General features: G+C 51.8%; 1 protein-coding gene across 11 annotated transcripts in view; it reads left to right on the plus strand.

The window, feature by feature from the left end:
- Nucleotides 1-22879, plus strand: part of PLXNA2 (plexin A2) — a 341299-nt gene that overhangs the window by 255974 nt on the left and 62446 nt on the right. For 9 of the 11 annotated variants that reach the window (XM_052698228.1, XM_052698229.1, XM_052698222.1 and 6 more), the window contains one exon: nt 789-971. In XM_052698228.1, coding sequence (XP_052554188.1) covers nt 789-971 — 183 coding nt within the window. Of the gene's footprint in view, nt 1-788; nt 972-6332; nt 6456-22879 lie in introns of those variants that run through there. The other 2 variants (XR_008210153.1, XM_052698227.1) reach the window with 2 other exon arrangements.

The following is a 22879-nucleotide window of genomic DNA, read 5'->3' on the forward strand; positions in this document are numbered from 1 at the left end:
TTTCCAACCTTGGTGATTCTATGATTCTATGATTCTATGAATCTTTGCCTCAGTTTCCCTAAATAGGGAATGGATGTAGCAATCCTTTTCCTCCTATTGTCCTTTTCCTCCCTGTTGTTATCAGACAGTCAGTGATGGCAGTGAAAGGAGGGACTGCACTGAGGCTGGTGGATAAGGATGAAGGAGTGCTCTCTGTTGGCAGTTTGCTGTTCCCAACCTCAGGCTCTCACCTTTCCCGCAGCAAGAGGCTGATATCAGCAAACTAACGAGATAAATACAAATGACAGTTGAATCTTTCGTGGTTTTTATTCAGATGATTTCTCTAATCTTGATTCACATGCAGATTGTTCTAGGGCTGACTTGAGAATCCCTGGGGCCTTCTTTTGCCAAGCATATTAAGTTTGGCTGCTGAGAGGAGATGAACGTGGGTTAAATGAAATGAAAAAAGGAAAGCGAGAACACTTGCTTGCACATGGGAGAGCCATCCCTTCACAGTTGTGTCTAAGTGTTTGGCAATTCCTGAATGTCCCTTATGGAAAATTAGCAAGAGGACTGCAGTCAGCGTGACGGTGCAGCTCCCTGGCACCATTCTGCTGCATGGGAGAGACCACCATAAAACGCAGGCTCCGCACCTGGGTCAGCCCCTGCTGACCTCACATCCATGCAGATTCCATGTCCCCACCAGCCCCACATCCCCACTCTCCTCAGCTCTCCTGTGCAGGAACCCCAGGGTTGCCCCCTGCTTTGCGCTTCGCTCACGAGAATCTCCTAAAATCTCCTCTTTCCAGCCTGTTCCAATCGATGACAATTTCTGTGGGCTCGACATCAACCAGCCCCTGGGTGGCTCAGTGCCAGTGGATGGTGTGACACTCTTCACCTCCAGCCGGGACCGGATGACTTCTGTTGCTTCATACATCTACAATGGCTACAGCGTGGTGTTCGTGGGGACTAAAAATGGCAAAGTGAAGAAGGTAAGATAATTTCTGTGGCTTTGGAGAGGCGGGATCCGTTTCTCATCAGTGTTACAGCACCTTGTGGTTTTGTTTGGTTTTGCATTTCATCATTCAGTGAACCGTGGTGTGTCTGTGGGGCTGCTGCAGGAACAGTTGGAGCAATAATGGGCTCATGTGGTTAGAGGCAAAAGAGTTGAAGTGACCATCAGCGAACCACGGTCAGAGGTCTCAGAGATATTCTTTCATTTGTGAAAGTTTAATGGGAATCTTGCAGCAGGTTTGACTTGTTTCACCATAATCCTTCTGTGGTTGGTGTGGTAGACTGAGCTTAAGAGGCTTTTGGGTTTGGGTTGCAGAATGTTGAGTCATGGAGTGGGTTAACTTGGCTGCTTTTGGAAACCAAGCCTCAGGGCAAAGCCTTCCTACTTCTCCTTGTCTCCCCAAGACAGCTGGATGATGGATCCCTGGAAGATAACATTCCTCACCCTTTGCATCACAAAAGCTGGGGCTCTTGCCTAGGGCTAAGAAAATCTCCATGTTGTTCTCCTCTCCCAGCAGCAGGAGCTGGGGGCTGCTCGGTGGGCTCTAAGATCCTGGAGTCCAACCACCAGCCTGCTGAGTGTGAGATCTTCAAATGAACCTAAGATGTCAATGACATCATTTGGTGATCCTGCTAAATGCAGTCCCTGCTTCTCTGAGCCAGGGAAAGGGTTAACAAATGTAATCAACAGCAGGTTGTTAATTTTTTGTGTCCTTAAACAGCAGGGAATTTCTTCCTCATCTATCCAGGAAGATACAAGGACAGGCAGATACTACACTTGAATGTCTGCATCATTTTAATTACATCAGTTCATTAATATTCATTCAGCACTTTACAAGTGCTGAGCAGCAGTAAATTAGGAGTCTCCCTGGTGTCTCTCAGTGCAGTGAGGAAGTCTGGAGCGTGGGGGCATGAGCAGAGCCCCTCTTTCCCTGCCCAACCTGGTGCCATGTGGAACACAGGGCTCATCCTGGTGTGGGTGGAGAAAGAATCTTCATCACATTGCAAATAATGCATCTGCTGCTGTGATTCCAGCAAGTCGTGTTGGCCATTGGGTGGTTTCTGGTTGTTGGGTGTTTGCTGAGCGTTGTCGAGTGGTTGCTTGCCACAGCTGGGTGTTTGCCAACCATTGTTGGGGTGGTTGCTGGCCACTGTTGGGTGGTCGTTGGCCATTTTGGGGTGATTGTTGGCCATTTTGGGGTGGTCGTTGGCCATTTTGGGGTGATTGTTGGCCATTTTGGGGTGGTTGTTGGCTATTGCTGGGTGGTTGTTGTCCATTACTGTCCATGTGGTGTTTTGGGCAGCAGGGCAGTTGCCTCATGTAGAGGGAATTAAAGCCACCAGCTTGTGCCTGCACACCAAGCATTTACTTTAGCGTGGCATTAATTATGTAGGATTACAGAAGAAGCATTTTCTGTGGCACAGTTAATTCCTTGTAGTTGTCTGCACTGAAGCCCCAGTCAAACAGCCACCTTTTGATGCAAGTCAGTCTATTCATGCCCATCTACTTTACTCCTGTGGACAGGAGGGGAGCTGAGGAGTGATGCAGGAGTGATCCAAGCTTTACCTGTGGTTTGAGCCAGTAGTAAGCAGGTATTAAAAAAATGAGCTCAGGTCTCCAGTGAGTCCCCTGCAGGCATTCATTGCAGTCAGCCTTTGGTGGCATATGTTAAGATCCCTTCTCCACATGTGCCAGCTGTTGGGACCCTGCTATATCCTGAGCTGGAGCCCTGTTTTATGCTGTGTGGGGCTGGGGATGTTCTGTATCTCGTGGTCCTGTCTGCACTTGTAGTAAATCTATTCCTTTTTGGCATATGGGGTTATCTTTATGTGGGAAGTGGCTTTGCCTCAAACAATGCCACAGTGGAGGTGTTTTAGATCTGGAGAAGCTGCCTGGTTGTCTGCAGGGCTGAGCGTAGTCCCAGAGCTGACACATCACTCAGCCAGCACACGGCGTGCTGAGGGCTATGAAAGTTTCTGTGTCTCTGCCTTCCCCACATGTGAAATGAGGACAGTAAAGATGTGCACCTCTGGAAGTGCCAGAGATTCCCAGATAAATGCCTCCTCTCCTCTCCTGCCTGTCTACCCACGCACCGAACACTGAATGCTGCTTGCATTTATTCCCTCTCCCACAGTTGTTGATTTACTTTGGAAGCAAGCTGGTGGCTCAGCCTGGGATTTCAAAGGAGAGGCTTTTATGTAGCTGCAGGGAAGAAGTCAGGGAGCCAGCTCTGAAATCTTTCAGATTTGCCTGTGCTTTGCCTGTGAGAGTTCATTACCGAAAATATCCTCTTATCTCACTGATGTCCTTCCCATCAGCCGTTCTAATGGGCTGCTGCAGCCCATTCCTCCCAAGGAGGTGGATGCTGAAGGTCCCTGCCAACCCAGGGCCCCTTCACTCCCAGCTCTGTCCCTTCCCCTTGTCTCGCTGTCCCCCCGCAGTCTCTCTCTGCCCAACCAGCCCCAGCAGGGCTGTATCCGAACTGTGGACTGTCAGCAGCTCACACCACGTGGAATGGTGCTTGCACCCCTCTGCCCTTTGCTGCTGCCTGAGGGAAAAGGATGGATCCATTCTGCATGGAAACCCTATGCTGGAGGAGGGATGTTCTCACGCAGCACTGGCTCAGCCATGCTGTCTACCTTGGGTAGGGGATGCTTGGTGCTGTCAGGGGCTGCACCTGCACGTCTGTCCCCACAGCACACGGGATGTGACAGAGCAGCCCTGCTCCATGGCAGCCCTGTGACATTGAGAATTGCTGCGAATGACTGCAGCAGTAGTCTGTAAGTGGTGAAAAGCCAGTGTACTGATAATGCTGTGACCTTCGGATAAGGTGGGTACGTGGGGTTCTGTTCTCTGCAGCCTGGAGGTCTGGTTCTCCTGCAAGGTCTCAGCATCCTGACTGGGGTAAATGGTATCATGTCGAGACATAACTGCTCAGATTAGTGAATTCCTTCAGTAATGCAGTTTTCATCGAGGAAAATTAGAGGAGACATTAACACAACAGTTAACAGCAACTGAGTGCTGGGGGGAGATGTGTCGGCTTGCTTGTTCTGTTTATGGGCTTCATACAATTCCATCAATATTGATGTGTGATGCCTTTGATTTTGACACTAATCATTGCTATGAATTAAATTTGCAGCCATATAATTAGGAGTGCTATTAATAGGGCCTCAAGCTAAGCACTGCTGTGCTAGTTGTCTTCTTCCTGATGGAAAACGGCGTCCACGGAACTCAGCTAATGTGGTCTGCCTGGTGGAGGATGGGACTGATGTGGAAATTGCACTTGTTGCATTTAGGGGTGCAGAGACATGGGAAGGGCAGACTTAGGGGTTTCCTGAGAGCCGTGCTGGAGTTGCTCCAGAACTTTTGAGTTTGCTGTTTTTCTTTTAGAGCGGGAGGGAGCAGGGCTTGCAGGAAGAGTCACCCTCCATTCCCCAAGGCTGAAGGGCTATTGCAAGCCTGGTTTCTATTCTAGCTGCCCTTGTGCAAATCTGTCCCTTTATTTTTCTCCCCCAGTGCTGTTTGGCTCTGTGGCAGCAGGCACAGCACAGTGGCCGGGCTGCCAGCGCCGCTCTCCGCTCAAATCAATCTTGTCTTTCATCCCAAGAGGTGTGCTTCTTATTAGATCTAATAAATCAGTGAAGTGCCCTTCATTCAGCTTGTCAATGGAGGCCATTGTTTGTGATCAAGAATAAATAAATGTCTGTCTCTTCTATGTCTGACCGTGCACAGTCCAAGTGCTGTTTTGCCATCGCGCCGTCTGTGCCTGCGCCAGGCAGAGCCCTGCAGCATTGCTGAGCCTCTCGGGCTGACTGTGCACATGAGGAAAGGCAGCACGGTGATGCTGGTGGTTTTATCCCAGCACTGACCTGCTCCAAAGAACAGCTGGAAGGTTTGGGATGCACTGAGCTGGAGCTGCCTGAGAGCTGCTCTCTGCATGCAGAGGTCGCTTCCACAAAGCAAAGCTCTGCACTTTGCAGCCTTGCAGTTTTGCATGAGAACTCAGGAACGGAGCGCTTGGTGAGTTTGGAGGTGAAGGGGACAGTGACAAACAACTGTCAATTGCTGTTCTGCAGTCCCAGAGCACCCCATCCCCATTGCATTGCTCTCATGCACGGCTTGCAGCATGCAAGGTGACCTGCGAGGAGCTGGGTGGGATCTGTCTGGAGGAAAGGTGCTGCAGGAAGATGTCGAGCTGTGATGCTGTGACTCGTCGTTTCCTTGCTGCATGCACAAATGTGCACATTGCTGGCTGCCCAGTGCTCAGCAAGGCAGAGCCCTGCAGGGCACTGTTGGAGCAAGGGGGAGCAAACTTCTGAGTGCATTGTGGTGTTTTGGCGTGTGAGGGTTTTATTCAGCTTGGCTGATTTAATTTCTTCCATTTGTGGCTATAAAACAGATCTTTCCCAACGAAGCACATGTCTGAACCTGTCCTTATCTGACTTCATTCTACAGATGCTTATCTCATCCTTCAATATACCCTTAATTATCGCTCCTACGTGTATTTTGGAGCACTTCAGGACAAACAGTTGCAGCAGTGTGCAGAGGAGCCCAGAGGCCGTGGGGCTGTTCCAGCCCACAAACCCCACAGCAGCAATGGCAGCAGATGCTCAGTATCACCCCGTGTCCCTGCAGGGGATGGAGCAGCTCTGGAACATCCTTGCTGCCTCTTGGAGGCACGAAATTGGCTCCTCTTCTCCCAGCATCTCTCCTCCAGTTCTGTTATCTGTTGCCTAGCAGAGGGAAATGAAAGAAAGGAGAATTTTGGATGTGTTTTAGAGCTGCTGGAGAGCTGAGGGGCAGGTGTTCAGGAGCTGCTATGTGAAATGGAGCCAGGTGGGCTCAGAGGCAGCTTTAATCCGTTCCTTGGCTCATGAGGTGGTAATGAGAATGCTTCTTTCCAGGCTTGGGCACCTTGAAAAATCAGCTTGAAATGCAGAGTGCAACAATGGCATTTGATTTGTTTCCAAATGGAGTGGGGCCACAGGAGCAGAGAGCTTGGGAGGGTTCTGTGGGGGGGGTTCTGCACCTCAGGGGTTTGGTCCCAGCCCTCAGCAATGGCCCTGAGCATCCATCCTTGCACTTTGGGACACATATACCACAAAGCTTTCCCACTTGTGCACTCGTGGTTTTTTTTTTATCTTGAACGTATTTAGAAGATAATTAATCCCCACACCTTGCATAGGAGGAGGCATGATATCCTTTATGAGGATGAAGTGAGGCAGAAGTTATTCCTCCTCCAGTTCATGCTGGAGGCAGAGCAGCATTTTCGCGTGGTTCAGTAATGCTTTTTTTTGTTGTTGTTTCTTTTTTTTTGTGTGTGTGTGGAAAACATCAGGAAAGGCCAAACTGCTCTGTGAATTCACAGTGGTTTTGCTGCCTACTCCCTGCTTCCCTCTGGGTGTGAACTTGAAGAGGTTGCTGTGCTCTGGACACGTTCTTGGCTCCTGCCTCTCCATCTGTGAGTGAGAACGTTGTGCTCTCCTTGGGGTACGTGTTGCACTGCAGGCTTTTAAGATCCTCACTGAGGTCAAACAGTGCACATTTGGGTCCATTTGTAGCATCTTAAATCCCCGTGTGGCAGGAAATGCTGCGAGGTGACCACGCTGCGTTGCTTCTATAAATGCCTCCTCGAGGCAAAAAGAGCAAAAATGGAAAACACAAACGTTCAGAGGGGAAGTGAAGGTGCACGCAGAGCGCTGTGCTTTGGGGCTGTCCCCCACACTGCACTCCCTCTCTGTGTTCTTCATCTGCACCATCAGCTTCACCACCCACTGCTGCTCCCACTGCTTGCTGCTGCCCAGGGCAATGGCAGTGATAGCGAGGGTATAAAATACAGCGTAGTTTGCAAAGGCAAATCCATCACTGGGACATCTGCTGATATTTATGGGAGTGCCAGGCAGGTGTGGCTGGGATGCAGCCGGTCCCTACGTTAGCAGGAGCCCATTATGCCTGCAGTGATGCATGCTCTGCCCACCTCCCTTCCTTCTCCTCAGGAGAAAAGCAGGTGCCTGTGTGCCTCAGGTCTTCAAAGTGCAACCAGCAGCAGTGATTGGAAATGGCTTCTCCAGGACCCACACCTCCTCCTGGTTGCTCCTTCTCTGTTGGTTCCACGTCTTTACATCTCACAGATACGTGCAGATGGAAGCGATGTGTGTTTGAAATGAACATGAGCATGGTACAGCCTACTTATTATACAGTGTGGGTTTTTTGGGTGGTTTCTTTTTTTTTTTATTTCCTTTTTTTTTTTTTTTTTTTTGTGGTATGCTGCTAAATTATTTATCGTGTGCTGGGTTTTAATCTCATAAACCTGCCTGCAGGCCTTGTGCTTTGCAGCTCGAGCATCCTGCAAAGCATGAGCGGTGGGTGAAGGTGCTCATGGCTCATCCCAGCCTGGCCTTCAGCACTGGGAATTTGGTCATGGCACTGTGAAATAAGTAATGGGAAGAATCTGGAAGATGCAGGCTGAGGGACAGGTAGGGCTGTGGGGTGTGAAGGGGATGATGGGCTGCTTTGCTGGATGGGAACCTCTGATCAGAGGCACAGCCTGAGCCCTGCAGAGCCATGTGCTGTTCCTTGAGGAGCATTAAAGCACAGCCAATGCCTGCTGGAACGCATCGATAAAGCTCTCTTTTTAGAAGCATTTCTGCTTCTCTAGCACAAATGTGCTATTTCTTGTTTGGATGCATGGTTTTCTTCGTTCACTTTTATTACTAGGGACATTTACATGAAAACAGCGTGTTTTGCTCTCCGCAGCATATTCCCCCATCACAGCTGTGCTGCTCAGCCCCTGCAGTCTGTGCCTTCCCTCAGAATGGGGCTGAACTGGGGCACCCAAATAGAGCTGCAACACAGCACTGAAATTCCTCATCAGTCCAAATTTCAGTCTGAATGATGGCTTTCCTGTGGATTCAGTGTATTTTTCTTTGATGCTTAGCCATCATAGGATGCAGCACTGCAGCCTCCCAGTTAGAACCTTGCGCCTGGTATCTGATCGTCCCAAAGACCCCCCAGCTTGTGAGAAGGGTCTAGCCCCACTGCCCTGCATTTTGAGGGGCTCTGGCTGCTGCTTCATGGAAGCAAATGATTGGGGAGAAGTGAAATTCCAGCCTGCTGCTTCCCTCCCCCCTGACCCCGCTGCGTTTCTTCCTGCTGACCCCTGAATATCAGCACTGCTGACCTTTGGTATTGGGGGGAGGAGGGCAGGCAGAGGACGGGGGGAGGTTGGATGCTTTTGGGGGTGGGGAGGTAAAACTGAAACCAAATGATGGATGGGGATGGGCTGAGTGCACACGCTGTGCTGCTTTGCTGCTGCTCCATCACAGAGCCTGCTTTGCATGCTTGCTGGAATGCTTAGTTTCCTCAAATGCAAAATGTGAATCTGGCAGCTGAGCTCCTGTATCTCATCCCCAGAACCTTACACTGACTTTTATTGACTGCAGGGATGGGGCAAAACCACTGCAGATTGTGCTGGTGTGGAGCAATAGCTCTGATAGAGCCAGGTACACAATGTGATGCTTGTGGATGTTCATAGTGCAGCTTGATGGCAACTCCTGCTCCACATCTGCTCTGGCAGCAAGCTCTGATGGGCTGTAGTGTTCTGTACCATCCAGGCTGGCTGAGCCCTGCAGAGCATCTCTGGCCATCCCCCATGGCAGCAGGACCGAATGCTGTTATCTGGTGCTGAAAGGTTTAACACAAGGCAGAGATGGAAGGGAGTCAGGGAAAATGTTGGCTGCTCCCTGCCTGCCCTGTAGGGAAAGCGTTGCAGCTTTTAATTTCTTTTTGCTATTCCCTCTGGTAAACCCCTGAGTTCATGTTATGAGCAGCCTTTGCTGCTGCACCACGAAACTCTGCAGCTCTGCACAGTGCCCACCCAGCACTCTGCACACCCACCCTTGCTTTGCACAGCTCAGCCTCACCATCATTCCAGCTCATCCCAGCACAAACACACCACCTGCAGTCCCACATCTCCACGCATTGCACTCTACCCCTGCAGAGCCCTGGGAGCTGCACTGTGTTGGTATGCAGGATGCTGCTGGGATGGATGTGCAGCCTGGGAGTGCTCAATATCCCCCTGACAGGTAGAGCCCCCGCAATGGGATGTGGTCACATCCATCATCCAGCAGCACAGGTGCAGCCGTGGCCCTGCACCCGCACAAAGACTCTGTGTGAAGGGAGGATGCAGTAAATGTCTGCCTCTCGCAGATTTATTCCTTCATTAGGTATTTAAATACATTCTGCTGTATAGGATGCTTCTGTGAGGCTGCTGCTTTTTTTCTCCCATGGAATAAATACAAAGCGCTCCCCCCTGGCCTCTGCTGCTGCTGCCCTGGGAGTTGGGGTTCGTGGCTCAGCCCTGAGACCCTGCAGGGCACCTGGCCAGGCTTTTCGGGCCTCATTTCATCCCTTTGCTCAGCATTTTGGGCACTTGCAGCAAAGTAAATGCTTCAAACCCAGCAGTCATTGAACCAAACAGCCCGGGGAGGAGCAGGGATGCTAAAATTAGCAGAAGTGCCCCAGGCAGGGGGCCCACCTGGGGCTTTGTTTAGTTTCACACCAACTTTCATCTCTTTTATTTATCATTTGGGGCTGACTGATGGATTTTGTTCCCTCCTCCGCAGGAGGGGAGCACTTCTGGCTCATCCAGGCAGAGTCCCCATTGCTCCCCCCAGCCCAGGCTGCATTCTGTTGTGCAACTGGACTGTGTGTGGTTGTTTTAAGCTCCGAACACTTAAAATGTAAGGGAAGTTTTGAGGACTGATGAGTCTGGCAGTGATGCTCTGATGTGTGAAAGGCTTCAAATCCAAATGTACCTGTACCCGTATAACAGTGCCAGCTTGGGTTTGCTGATGGAGGAACATCGTGCCACATAGGGATAGTTTTCTAAAGGTGATTTTCCTGCTATGTATTGCCTTATAAGAGCCTCCCCTCTCTGTTCTCGGGGGGGGTTTTGCAGTCCTTCTGCCCAGTTCTTCTCCCCTGGTGCTGGGGGTGGCTGCAGGGCAGCAGCAGCTCAGCTCTCTGTGTGCTCTGCTCCCGGCTGTGCTCAGCTCCCAGCCCTGTGCCAGCTCTGCTGCGTGCCCACAGTTGTCCTGAAAATAAACAAAATCCCATTCAGCCCTGGTCAGTGAGGCAGTTTTTGGGTGATTTCCAGCAGAGAGAAAGCTGGAGAGGATTTAAATCGTTGGGCTCTGGTACGAGGTTTGAGAAGCACAGCAGCCCAGGCAGAGCCCAGGTCTTGTAACAGCCCCACAGCTTTGGGCAGTGGGGTCAGGATTTCATTTTTCCTTTGGGAATGGCTCACTGCATGAAATATTCATCTTCACCCAGGGCGTGTTTTAAAAGCCTGCTACCTTCCACTGCACCATTGTTCATCCCTCCCGCATCTCTGGCTAAATTAAGACTTTCTTAGAAATGCACAGGTTAAAAGTTTAAAAGCTTAAGGTTTCATTCATAATTCACGTGTCAATGAGGCTTTGATTCCTCCCGGGGAAGCAGCTTCCTCTCTGGGATGCATGTTGGTGGGGTCACCCTGTGCCCAGGGAAAGTCCCTCAGTACAGTGCAGGATTCTCCAGGGGTGCTGATGGGGAAGGCAGAACCCTTCACTTGGGGTCATCGATTGGAATCTGACCCAGGGCACCGGGTGCCAGAAGTCATTAATGTCTAATGGCTGCTCAGTGCCCTGTGAAAAATGAGTCTCTGGGTTTTGGTCTCATTCCCTGTGTGTTCAGGCATCCACCGTGCCCCCAGTCCTGCTGTTACCTTATCTGATGGCCTTCAGCTGTGTGATGCCACCAGCGATCTTCAGGCATCCACACTGCTCCCACTGTGCCCTTCCCATCCCTCTGCAGCCCTCTGACACCTCCCAACCCATAGCCTCTCCTTGTGCCCGGGGCCACTTGGCTCTGCTCCCCCTTCCACCCCACAATGCTGATGGTTTTGAGAGGGATTAGAAGAGACCTGGAGGAGCCTAGGAACTGGGTTCGGAACTTGTCCCTTCTGGGAGCCTTTTGCCTTCATTCTCTCACAGATAAATGTGCTTTCAGCACTGGGCATGGCATGGCACAGTGGCCGCTGCTAATCCTGCCCCCAGGTGTGCAGGGATCTCCCTTGGCCATTCTCCTTCATACTTAAATCCCTTTGAGATATAAACCAGAGTGGGATTTTTTCCTTTCCCCCTTCCCCTTTTTTGTCCTCCAGCCCACCCAAGTACTCATCGGTGGCAGGAATGGGATCAGGAATCAGTAAGGTTAAAGAAGAGCATCGAGTCCAGCCATCAACCCATCTTCACCATGCACATTAACCACGTTCCTTCACCCAGTATTGTGCCACGTCTGGTTTAAAAAAGGACATGGGGGGTGGTTTAGATTGGACAGGGGAGATTTAGACTGGATATAAGAAAACAGTTTGTTACAGTAAGGATAGTGGGGCTTTGGCACAGAGAGGCGGTGGTGCCCCATCCCTGCAGATGCTCCATGCTGGACGGGGCTCTGAGCACCTGATTGAGCTGTAGGTGTCCCTGCTTACTGCAGAGAGTGGGACCAGATGGCCTTTAAAGGTTCCTTCCAACTCAGACTGTTGTGTGATTCTCGGGTGGGATTGGCAGTGCTGTGCACCAACTCAGCTCAGCTCAGCACTGCACAACACGACGCAGCCCAGCTCAGCACAGCTCCCAGTGCCATGCTGGCTCCCAGTGGCCACGTCCCAGCTGGAGAGGGGGATTAAAGCTGAGCCCGTCTGGGCTGGCAGATGCTGTGTTAGCTGATCTCCTGCCTTCAGTGCTCCACCGTGAACCTTCACAGCCATTCCTTCAGATTTTTCCAGGGGTCGGGTTGATAATGAAGGGATTAATTTAATTCCTCCCTCCCCACCCGCCTTCACCCCAAGCTTCCCAAGCAGCTGCTCTGTGCCTGTTCATCTGTCGGTGTTTTTATTGGCATCGTTTGGGCCATGGCCAGTGCTGAGCTCGTGACCTGGCTGGGGATGAATGCAGCATGAGCTGGCGTGGCCGAGAGCCCACAGGCTGTGGTTTCTCTCCTGATGTGCATCGATGGTGGCAGCTCCTTATGGGTGTCCCCTGGGTTTCCCCTCTCAGGATCTCAGTCCCTTCTCAGGGAAGCTCTTCCAGTCACGAAGGGGCTGGGCAGCTCTCTGGCTGTTTATATGCATTAATCCTTTACAAGCACAAGGTCTATTTCCCATCAGTCCTGAAATAAGCCCTTCTGCTGATTTTGATGCACTTTGACTAAATATCAGCCTACCCCTTGGCTGCCTTCAGTTTATCTCCTCTCGGTGGATCTGCATGTCGTGGCCCAGAAGGATGCTCGGCTCTTTGCACATCGCTGCCAGCATCCCTCCCCGTGTCCCTGTGCGTGGTGCATGATGTCTGAGCTCAGAGCAGCACCATGTCCAACACTGGCAGTTTGTGCTCACAGCCTCTTCCCAGCCCCTCTCTGTGCCCCATGGCCATGGGGTTTGGGCTACATGGGGGGATTTTTATCCAAGCACTGTTACTGAAGGAGGAATTTAAGTGAGATTGAAGGCACGCGCTTTCAGGGAATCATTTTCCAAAGCTTGTGGGTTTAGTGAGGAGAAACAGCTCAGATTCCCAAGGTCTGCAGTTCCTCATCTGGTTGTTGCTCTCCCAGATTCTCCCCACCACTTTCACCTGCTGCTGTGGCTCCATATGCTCGCAGCTCTGTAGGCACATGCATCTCCCATGTGCCCAGGCAGATAAATATTGCATCCCTTCTCTAGTACGTGACAGTTACCCCAGGCTGTCATGTTCCTACCTGGCCATGCTGTTCCTGCTGGTTTTGTCCATGAAAAGGAGATTGACAGTGCTGGGAATTGGCCGCCGGTCCCAGGAGGAGCAGCTCTGCAGGTTGTGCTGGCATCTGGACACATCAATCCACAAATGTGGGAACAGCTTAGCAGGGAATTGCGGTTTAGGTTACAGCAAGATCCCAGAATGAGCACATCTGTGTTCAATCCGCAGCGCTCTGTCAGACTGAAACGAAGGAGAAAGAAAAAAAAAAAAAAGGGGGAAAAAAAAAAGATTTTACAGGAGTTTTTGTGCCCTTGGGGGAGCTGTCTCCCACTTTGTAACGGCGATGTAAAACCCACTTGTGGTTGTTCCCTCTCCTTTCTGTTGCCTCCCTACACTTCCATTTCCCGTTGCTTTTCCTGGTGGTGGTGCTCATTGTAGGGCACCCCGTGCTGCTCAGGAGGGACGTGGTTTGCAATGAGCCTGGGCTCGTTAATGGGTGTTAAGTACATGGTTGTTAAGCACACCCATGGGGTGAGACCCAGCACACTGAGGGCATTCAGGTGCCAGCTGCAATGGGAGCACGCTGCACCTTAAATCAAGGACCGCAAAGCATTTGAGCTCTGAAGCTCTTGTGAGATTGCCAACTGGAATGTTAAACAGCTGTGGTTTGTGTTATGAAGAGGAGATATTGGTAATGCCTGGTCTTGCTGCTGTTTGGTAGCATGCAGGAGGAAGCAGCCCGTGCTGTGCCTCTGCTCCCAGGAACTGTGCATAGAACTGTGGGCACGTGCAGGTCAGTGCCTGTAGCATTTACATGGAGGCAAAGCAATAGGAGCTGGGAGCAGGCAGCCCCTCACCATCCCACTTCTGCTGCTCCACTCTGCATTATTCAGGGCTGTCGGGGTGTGATTTGTATTCTTTATGGCCAAGCAAAGGCACCATGGGGTCTTTGATTCCCTTTGGGAGGAGATTACATGAGATTGCAGAGAGACTGGCAGGGAAATTGCTTGAAATTGCACCTATCATAGCACGCATGTACACGGGGATGTGCACGTGTGTGCTCCTCTGTGCTGCTTGCAGGGAGCAGGGTGGGTTCCTGCAGGGAGCAAACTCGTGCCCAGCAAAGCTATGTGGTGTGGGGCGGTGGGAGAACGGTGAGATCAGGAGCTCAGTTGTACAGAGCACAAGGGGAACCTGTGCCAGAGCCTTTCACGCCTCCTCTTGCCTTCTTCTACTCAACGTTTTTGCTCAGATAGCAGTGGGGACCTGTGCATCATTTATTCATGCTGCAGCAATACACAGCAAATTCCTCCACCACTTCTGTGCTTTCTGTTCCCTTTGCACGGCTCCGCAGAGAACATACCGGGATGGAAAATGAAACAAACTTAACGTCTGGAAAAGGAGGACGGAGTGGTGTGCCCATGGGAATGGCTGCAACTGGTTTTGGAGGATCCACCTGGATCCCATTGCCTCCATCGCTGCACCCCAACCCCAGCATGGCCCTCTGCACTGTGTACAGCTGCAGCCTGTGCCCATGGCACGGCTTTGCCCCGTCCTCGTGCAAAACACACAGAGCAAATGGAGAGTGACAGGAAAGGGTCACTGCTCCGGGTCGCCACCAAGGTGCTGGAGGAGATAATCAGACCCTTTTCTTTTCGGTTCAGTGCCCAGCAAAAAAACAGAGCCTTGCAAGCGTGCCGCAGAGCAAAGCCCACAGCAGCAGCCACTTTGCTGGAGAACTTTTCCCCATTGGATGCATTTGTGAAGTGTTGTGCACTCCCTCGGGATGCGCTGGGGCACGGCAGCCAGCTTGCATTAGCATTCCTATTAATAACACTAAATAGCAAACATGCTTTATATAGGTGTGAGCAGAAATGAAAGATGTCGTTATTAAGATAGAGCTGCACTGAACGAGACCCCACTCACTGCTGGAAGGGTCTGTGCCAGCCTCACAGTGATGGTTTGCTGCTGTTGAGTTCAACTCTTCTTCCCCAAATAAGGCTGTGCTTGTGATAGCATCACTGAAAGGCTCCCGGCAGGGGATGTTTTGACAGAAAGTGTGATAAAATGTAATGCAGTGGATATTGTCCCATTTGCGATTTATGAGGAATTCTGTAACCTAGGGGGGATTAATTCTGCATCGCGTTACGGCACATCGGATAGGTTCTCTCCTCGTGCTTGCTGTTTCTCTGCGTGCATAATGAGCAAACCTAGTGATTTTTTTCCATGATAATGAAGCATTTTGTGGCGGAGCTTCAGCCACCCCTCTCCCTGCCTGTAAATCTCCTTGCTTCATCTCTGGTGGTTGCAGAGCAGCAGTGATCACCTCCTCCAACACAGTGCATGGAAAGCCCCATTCCCTGCTCCCAGACCCCAGCGTGGGGGTGTTGTGCTGGAGCTGCAGGAGACCCACAGCAGAGGGCAGGGAGGTGTTGCCAGATGCATTGAGATGCGTTGCCATTATGCAGACACGAGGGCTGCACTCCTGAAACCCATCCCCAGAGCTCAGCCCCGTGCTTCGCTCCTTCTGCTGTCGCTGAGCAGAGTGAGGTGATGCACCCAAATGCCACGTGCTGCTGGGGGAGCTCTGGGAGCTGCATTTCAGAGGCACCTGACAGCTCAGCAGGGAAAAATCAATGGGCCTGGCGTGGTTTTGAGAACCTATCCATGCTCAGCGAGCCCGTGTGCGAGCGATCAACAACTTGAGGAGGCAGATTTGTTCCTCGCCGCCTGTTTCTGTCGGCTTTTCTTTGCCTTCTCTTGCCCCCGTCCGCCCATCTCTAAGCCCGACTCTTTTGCATGATCGTCTCCATTTGCATTTCCAGCAGATCCGCTGACACTTGGCTGGACTGTGGGTGAAGCTCTCCTTGAAATGAGCCCGCGCACAGAGTTTGTTCTGGGGAGATAAGAAGGGAAGCGGCAGGGAGGGCCTGGGGGGAATTACGCATGTGAAACTGCGCTGCGAAATGAACACCAGCAGCCACACTCCGGGCCAGCAGCACTTTGGTGGGATTTATTTTGGAAGCAGCCTTTTTTACCGTGGGCAATAGACTCATCTCCCTCACCCCAGCAGCTCTCAATCCCGGCTGGGGAAGCCAAAGGAGGAATTGTCTGCTCACTCGGTCTGAAGTTGCTCCGTAGTGCTGGCAACGTGATACCGAAGAGGAATTTTAATTTCATGCTGTGTAAGAAGAGTGCATGCAACAGTAGCAGCCGTATGGATTTTCATATGAATAGCTGCACAGTATTCATAACAGGGCAGCAGTGTTGTCCCGCAGGTTTTCATTCTTCTCGTTTCTTTGCTGTTTTCACATTTCCCTTTGCTGTCCACCCATTCTAGCACTTGCTGAAATGGAAAGTATGTCCCCGCCAGATGGAGGCACAAAGTGACGAGCCTGTTTGTCAGCTACACTGCAGTTGGCTGCAGAGACCTTTTGTTGCTTTGATTTCTGTGCACTCCAAGTGCAAGTCTGTTTGCACGGGAAGGAGCACTTTCAGCCTCCTGCCCCTCTTGTTCAGCTGTGCACTGAGAGCAGTTTGGGAAAGCAGAGCCCATTTCTGCTGCTCTGTCCCAGGGTCACCTCAATATCGTGCCTGGAGCTTCCTGCTGGGAGAGGTTTGCTGTTTGCTGGGCTGGGGGACCACTGCTGTCCTGCAGGTTCCCCAGTGCTGATGGGGGCCGCAGGTTTCACCGAAACGATATCAGCAGCAAGGAATTTGGCTTTGGGAAAATGACGTGATGAGAGCTGCCTTAAAATTTGCTTCAACTTCTCCTGGTAACGCAGTGAGGCTGGCTGCTTTGCCAGCACCTGTGCTAAGCTGCTCGCTAATGCACCCACACAACCCCGCTCGTCCTTACAGCCAATCTGTTCTGCAGTTAGGACAGGTGGATAAATCCTTCTGCCTGCAGACACTGCTTTCCGATATTCTGACATGGCAGCAAAAGGCATGGATTGAGGAAATCCTTTTCAGCTGCTGAAGAGCTGCCTATGCGCAACAGGAGATGAGCAAAGGAATACAAGGGAAACAGCAGAGCCAGCCCTGATGCTGGCAAGCTGCTGTAGGAAGGGTTTTCAGCGATGAGATTGGTCCTCCCCTGTCCCCAGTGCATCCCTCTGACAGCCACTGGAGCCCAGGGTGACAGTGGGGCTGTCAGGCTGCAGGTGGGGGCACAGCCTGGGCCGATCCCACACTGCGGATGCTGGGTTTAATGCTTTCCTTCATGGCTGCAGATTGATACAGCTGGGAAGCACATGAAAGGGTTCTGCAGCAACGCAGACGTGTAATTAATAAAACACAGATTTCCATTTGAAACCGTTGCCCGAAATAGCTTGCTGATGGAGGAAGAGCTGTCTGCTCTCACGAAAGAGCTGAGTTTGCAGCAGTGTGCTGAGCTGCCATGTCCTGGGCAGGGATGGGAGCATTGGGCTGAGATCATAGAGCCAATCATAGAACCACAGAGTCATTCCTGGTGGAAAAGACCTCTGAGATCCCCAAATCCAACCCCAGCCTACCCCTCCATGCCCACTGCAGTGCCACATCTCCACGATTCTGGAATCCCTCCAGGGATGGTGACTTCACTGCTCCTTGGGCAGCTGTGCCAGTGCATCACCGCTCTTTCAGAGAAGCAATTTCTCCCAATATCCAACCTGAGCACCCGCTGTCAGCCTGGCAGGGAAGTGGTTAACAGCAAGGGCTGCAGAAAAGCTGCCTCAAGTGCAGGTTAATAGGCTGGAGTGACCGAGAAAACTTCCCCTGAGCACTTGTAGAGGCTTTGGGATCCTCTTATAAATCAAAGCATGCAGGTCGCCTGCAGGTGTGGGCTCACAGAGCTGTGCTAATGAGGCCACCAGCGCCCTGCCCGGCCCCGAGCTCAACACACATTGTCTGCAGCAGATGACAGGGCACGTTCTGCAGGAGGGAAGGGGCAGGCTGGGGAAAGGCAGTGTGGGCTGCTGCGTTCCCAGCGCTGCAGCGGCGTGCCGAGCTCCTCGTGTTGCTTTTCTGCTAATTGGAGTTGGCTGTAACCGATGTAGAAAGTGACGGCCTTAGGGAGATGAGATCGTTGCTTGGGTTGTTTTGTTTGTGTTTGTCTGGGATTAAATACAGATGGAATTATGAGGGAAAGAAGCTGGCTGTAGGGAGGAGGCTCTGTGGAAATAAGTGTGATGGAAATGGAGGTGCCATGGCTGTTTTGTGGCTCTGACAACATGAGCCAGAGGCAGAAGGTGCTGGAGCTCTGTTGCGTATCCCCTGCTGGTTCCAAGCAGAGCTGGGCTGGTCCTGGCTGTGCCCTGCTGGACGTAGAAGGGGAAAAGGGAGAAATAAAGCAGCCAGCACCCGGGTAAACCACATGCAGCTCATATAGCAGCTCCCATGGGCCTCTGATTGCCTTGCTTTATTGGGGATTGAGGGAAGAATTTGTGTTGGATAGAAGGCAAAGAGACCACAAACCAGTCAACACACTCCCACGCCAGTGACACAAGGGTGTTAGCGGGATTTTGGCAGGAAGAATTTCCCCAAAGCTGACTCAAAGCTGGAGGAATTACTGAGAGGCTGAGAAATGAAATAGACCACATTGCTGTGACCGCTCCAACCGCAGCCCATCGGGCACAGCTCAGCTGTGTGAGCAGTGCTGGTTTGAAGGGAGGCAGGAGGGAGGGGGTTGGCTCAGTGCAATGCAGGCGAGCAGCTGGGCTTGTTCTCCTCGGGGGCTTCTCTTTAAAAGGAGCTTTGAGTTGATAAATTTTTGCTCGTTTTTGTATAAAGAAATCTCCCTGGCTTTGATGCAAAGGAGCTGCTTGCTCTGCTCGGTGCCGGGTTGTTTACAGAGCAGCAGTGTGATGGGGGGCAGAGAAACAGAGATGGGCAGCCCAAAGCCCAATCGTCTGAGCTCCCAATCATTAAGCAGCCCCAGTCATTCCAGCCTGCTGGATGGTTTGGTGAAGGCACATCCTGGCTGTGTTGTCTGCCCTCCCTGGCACATACATCCACGTTCTCCATTCCTCACCCATCTGCTTCCACTTTCCCAATTTCTAACACTTCACCCATAAGACTTTGCCTCTGTTTGGATGAATGGAGAAGAAAAATGCCCCCGGAGGTCATACAGCACCTGGGATGGATTCTGGCCACACACGTCCCTGTGAGAGCTGCATTGCTCACTGGAGCAATGGACCACGTCTGCATCAGAGCCCTGGGTAGCAGCACTGAGGGATGCTCTGGGGGCAGGGGAGCAGACCCAAGCCAGCAGCTGCTGCGGCTCCTGGGGACCTGGTTTGCTCAGTTTGTGAGTAACTCTTAGTGGATGTCACTGTGGAGGAGCAGTCCTGGGGACATCAGCCCCACTGCTGCTGTGGAATTGCTCAGTGCTGCTGAGGATCACGGACCTGGAGGACAGCAGAGAGGTGTTGCCTCTGTTCAGTGATTGAACCGCACGTGGTATTTGCCTAACCAGCTAGACCTGAGTTGCTGTTCAAACAGTGCTTCTCTGCCCGCCGTTGGCAATCAGGGAGCTAATTACACTGGATTAGGGTTTTTCTCTTAATTACATGAAAAATTTAGCGCAGCTGATGTTCATGAGGCTGCAGGGGATTAGGGTGGAAGCCATGTGTTTATCTACAGGTCAATTACAGCAGCGTGGTGTGGCTGCATCTCTGCCATCCACAAGCCCCATCCTGAGCCCATCTCCTGCTGCTGATGTTGGGCTACGGCTGCGACGTGGGCACAAGAAGAGATTGGCTCAATTGGTGTGAGCAGTTGGTTGTGGGGTGGGCAGTGGTTGTGGGGCAGCCCAATGCTGCCAGTGGAAGTGGGGCTCAGGGCTCTGAAATTCTCTCACATCTCTGACAGAACAAGGTGAGATTTGATCAGTAACACTGAAGCTTTTGGAGCTACAAGATAACAAAAATCGGGTTCTTTTATTTCCTTGTAGGCTTTGGCCTCTGGTTGTGTGCACTTTGGCTCACGGCGATGTTGTGCAGGAAGCCCAGCTCATTTGAAACATATTTCTTCCATGGTGTTTGCGATGAGGAAAGGGAATGATATTTCCTGAGGAACTTCCTGCCTCCACCTGCCGGCCAGAGCCGTGCCGAGGGCAAAGCAGAGCTTCCATGTGGCACTGTGAGGGGTTATCTCTCCACAGGGAGAATGGCTGCTGCGTTGGAACGAGCCCTGTGTTAACCCATCTGTCTGAGAGGCTTTTATTCCATTTTACGCAGCTGCTTGAGGTCAGCAAACCAAACTAAGCCAGAGCAATCCCTTTGGTGTGAAATGTGCTGCTGTGGGGGGTGGCACGTGGGGGGTGACGCTGCACACTGTTCATCTGGAAGGGATAGGAGTGCAGATCCGGGGCTGCTCAGGGACCTGGGCAACACTGAGCGCTTCTCCAGTGCCTCCATCCCCATAAATAACACCAGTTCTGTGCTTCCCCCCTTGTTTCCTATCAGACACGGAAGACTTGGAGGAACTCAGCACCCCAGCCCAACCTTCCCTTTTTTCCCCATTAAAGTGAAGAAGTGCTGTTCCTACAGCACAGAAATGGGAACAAATGATCTGATGGAACTGGTGGATGTTTCTCCTCAGTTACAGCAGCTTGGACACTTCAGTCCACTGCAATCACTGCAGAATCCATTTGGGCCTCCCCTCTCCCTCCCTCCCTCCACCCTCACTGGGGCTGCTTTAACCACTGCCTTTCATTCCCTTTCCCTCTGTAAGGGAAGGAACTGATAAAAGCAGCAGAAAGCAGCAGGGTAAGTTGGGGAGGAATGGCAGAGGGTGGAGGAGCACATTGCAGCGAGGAGAGCGCAGCTCTTCTGATGCAGAGACGCCCAGCTCATTGCTAGCTCTCCGAGGCCAACACTCAGCCTCTTTGATGATTTCTTCACTCTGTGCCAAAACATAAAGCCTGCAAGCAGCACTCAGTGCTTCCCATTTCCCAGAGCAGCACGGAGCCGCCTCTTTAAAAATAATACAGGGATGTAAAGGGAGAAGGGTGCTTATGGCTGACAAAAGAAAAGGGAAGTCATTGCACATTGCGGCTCTTTATTCGAGGATGACTTAGAAGTGAAGAGGTTCTGTAACAGCTGCAGACGTGCCTCAAGCCCTCCTCTTCCAGGGGGGCAAACCTGCAGGATGCTCTCAGGCTCTCTGCTTCTGATGGGCTGTGCTTTGATGCTGCTGGAAGGTGCGGGACCAGCATCCCTGAGCTGATGCAGTTGTCTCTGCTCCATCCCAGAAGTCGATCCCTGAGCCCTCCATGCCCCTACATCTGCCTCTTGCTGCAGCTTCAGCCAAGATGTGGACATGGGGTGCTGGACCCAGTGCTGCAGATGCACTGCAGAGGAAGGTGACCCAGCCTGGCTCCCTCCCCCAGACCCGCTCCTAATGAATCCATCCCCGGAAGAACGTTAATTAATTAATTAGCAGCTCATTTGCATGAGGTGGCACGTCATTCAAGTTGTGCTGCTGCAAGTAGGGCTGTGACAAGGTGTGAGCTGACAGCTTTTCAAATAAAAAGTCTTTTAGGGGAATGATCTCCCGAACTGGCAGCTTTGTTCTGGTGAGCCTCTCACACAGTAATAAATTACAGACATGGGGCTGCTGATTAGTCTCTGCGTGGTGCCTCGGTGCCACCCTCCCTGTTTTGCCTTGCAGGATCAGCTCTGCAGAAGGATGGAAGAAGGAAATAAGGGCAGGAGAGGCAGTGCTGGCGGGGGCATGGGCAGGTCTGGGTGTGCTCACAGTGCTTTGAGCTTTAGTGTCCAACATTTGGGAAGCTCAGGGGATGCTCAGACGGCTGAGATCTTCGGCATCATTGTTATGAGAGCCTGTGGAGTGCAGCTGAAGCTTTAGGACAGAAGGAAGGGCAGCGTTTTCTTTTTGTTTTTGACATACCTTGCCTTCCCTGCAGATGGGCTCAGACCCTTGAAGATGATAAGAGTGAGGTCTCTCCTCACCTCAGCTGCACGTGCAGAAGGCTTGCAGCCCTCATGCAGGGAGCAGCTGGGAAGAAAGCCCTGCTCCTGGGAGCAGCTCTGCAGCCTCGGTGCTGGGGTTGTGGAGCTGAGCTCACTGGTGCTGCTTGCTGCCAGGTTGGTGGGTTTGCCCCTTGTTCCTGTGTGCTGCACCCCAGGGAGCGCTCCTGCTTCCAGGAGGTGAAGGAGCCACTTAGCAACACTGCCAGAGCAGAGGAGCTGGGAAACACATGTGGGTGTGAAAGACAAACGCAGAGACGTTTTTGACAATGAGTATTGGATTTGCAGGAACATCAGATCTATAAATAATGTGGGTCATGATGGCTGATCAGCGTGAGCTCACTGCTGTCCCCCCCACTGCTGTGCTGTGCCTCGCTGCCTGCCGTCCTGCTCGCTGCACTCTCACTCTGCAAGAGACAAACCTGAGTCTGTGTCGATGGAAGGAGCAGCCGTGGTACCACAGTACCCAAGAAAAACTCCTGCTTGCAGTTCCCCTGCAATGCCTGCACACTGCTGGAGCTCTTTATAAAGTGCTGCTTCTCCCCAGTGATCCTGGGGAGCTCTGTGAGGACAGCCCAGTGGGGATCAGAGGGTGTATTTAATGTTTCTGCACTGCAGCTCTGGGAAGGAGGGATTTCCTCCTCCCAAGGAGAGTGGATCCTTTTTCCATAGCCACCCAGTCTGGTATCACTGTGTTTTCTGCCATGAATCTCTCTGTAGGTCTTTCCCACGGGGATAGAAATAAGGGTGATGCTCACCAAGACAGATGGATTCTGTCCCAGTTTGGGGAAAAATGCATAAAGAAAAGATGACAGGAGAGAAAGAGACTAGAATGCGAGGGGGCCTCCAGGTAATGAAGTTAATTGGATATGGTGATTTAAATTGAACGTGCATGTAAGGGTTGTCATTAACTTCCTCACAGACATGTCTGTGATTTAAGGGAAAGATATGTAATGGGATTACTGTTTCACTTTAATTTCAAAGGGAGGACTTCCCACATGGAGAGCAGTGTGCCCCATCAGCCTGTGCTGTCCCTGAGCTCCTCATGTCCTCCTGAATGTGAGAATAGGGGATGCCCAGATGGGAACTGGGGTGCTACATGGAGGGGAACAGGCAGTGCTGCATTGGGGTGCTGCCTG

The sequence above is a fragment of the Tympanuchus pallidicinctus genome, unplaced genomic scaffold (assembly GCF_026119805.1).
Source record: "Tympanuchus pallidicinctus isolate F22 unplaced genomic scaffold, pur_lepc_1.0 scaffold32, whole genome shotgun sequence".
NCBI lineage: Eukaryota > Metazoa > Chordata > Aves > Galliformes > Phasianidae > Tympanuchus > Tympanuchus pallidicinctus.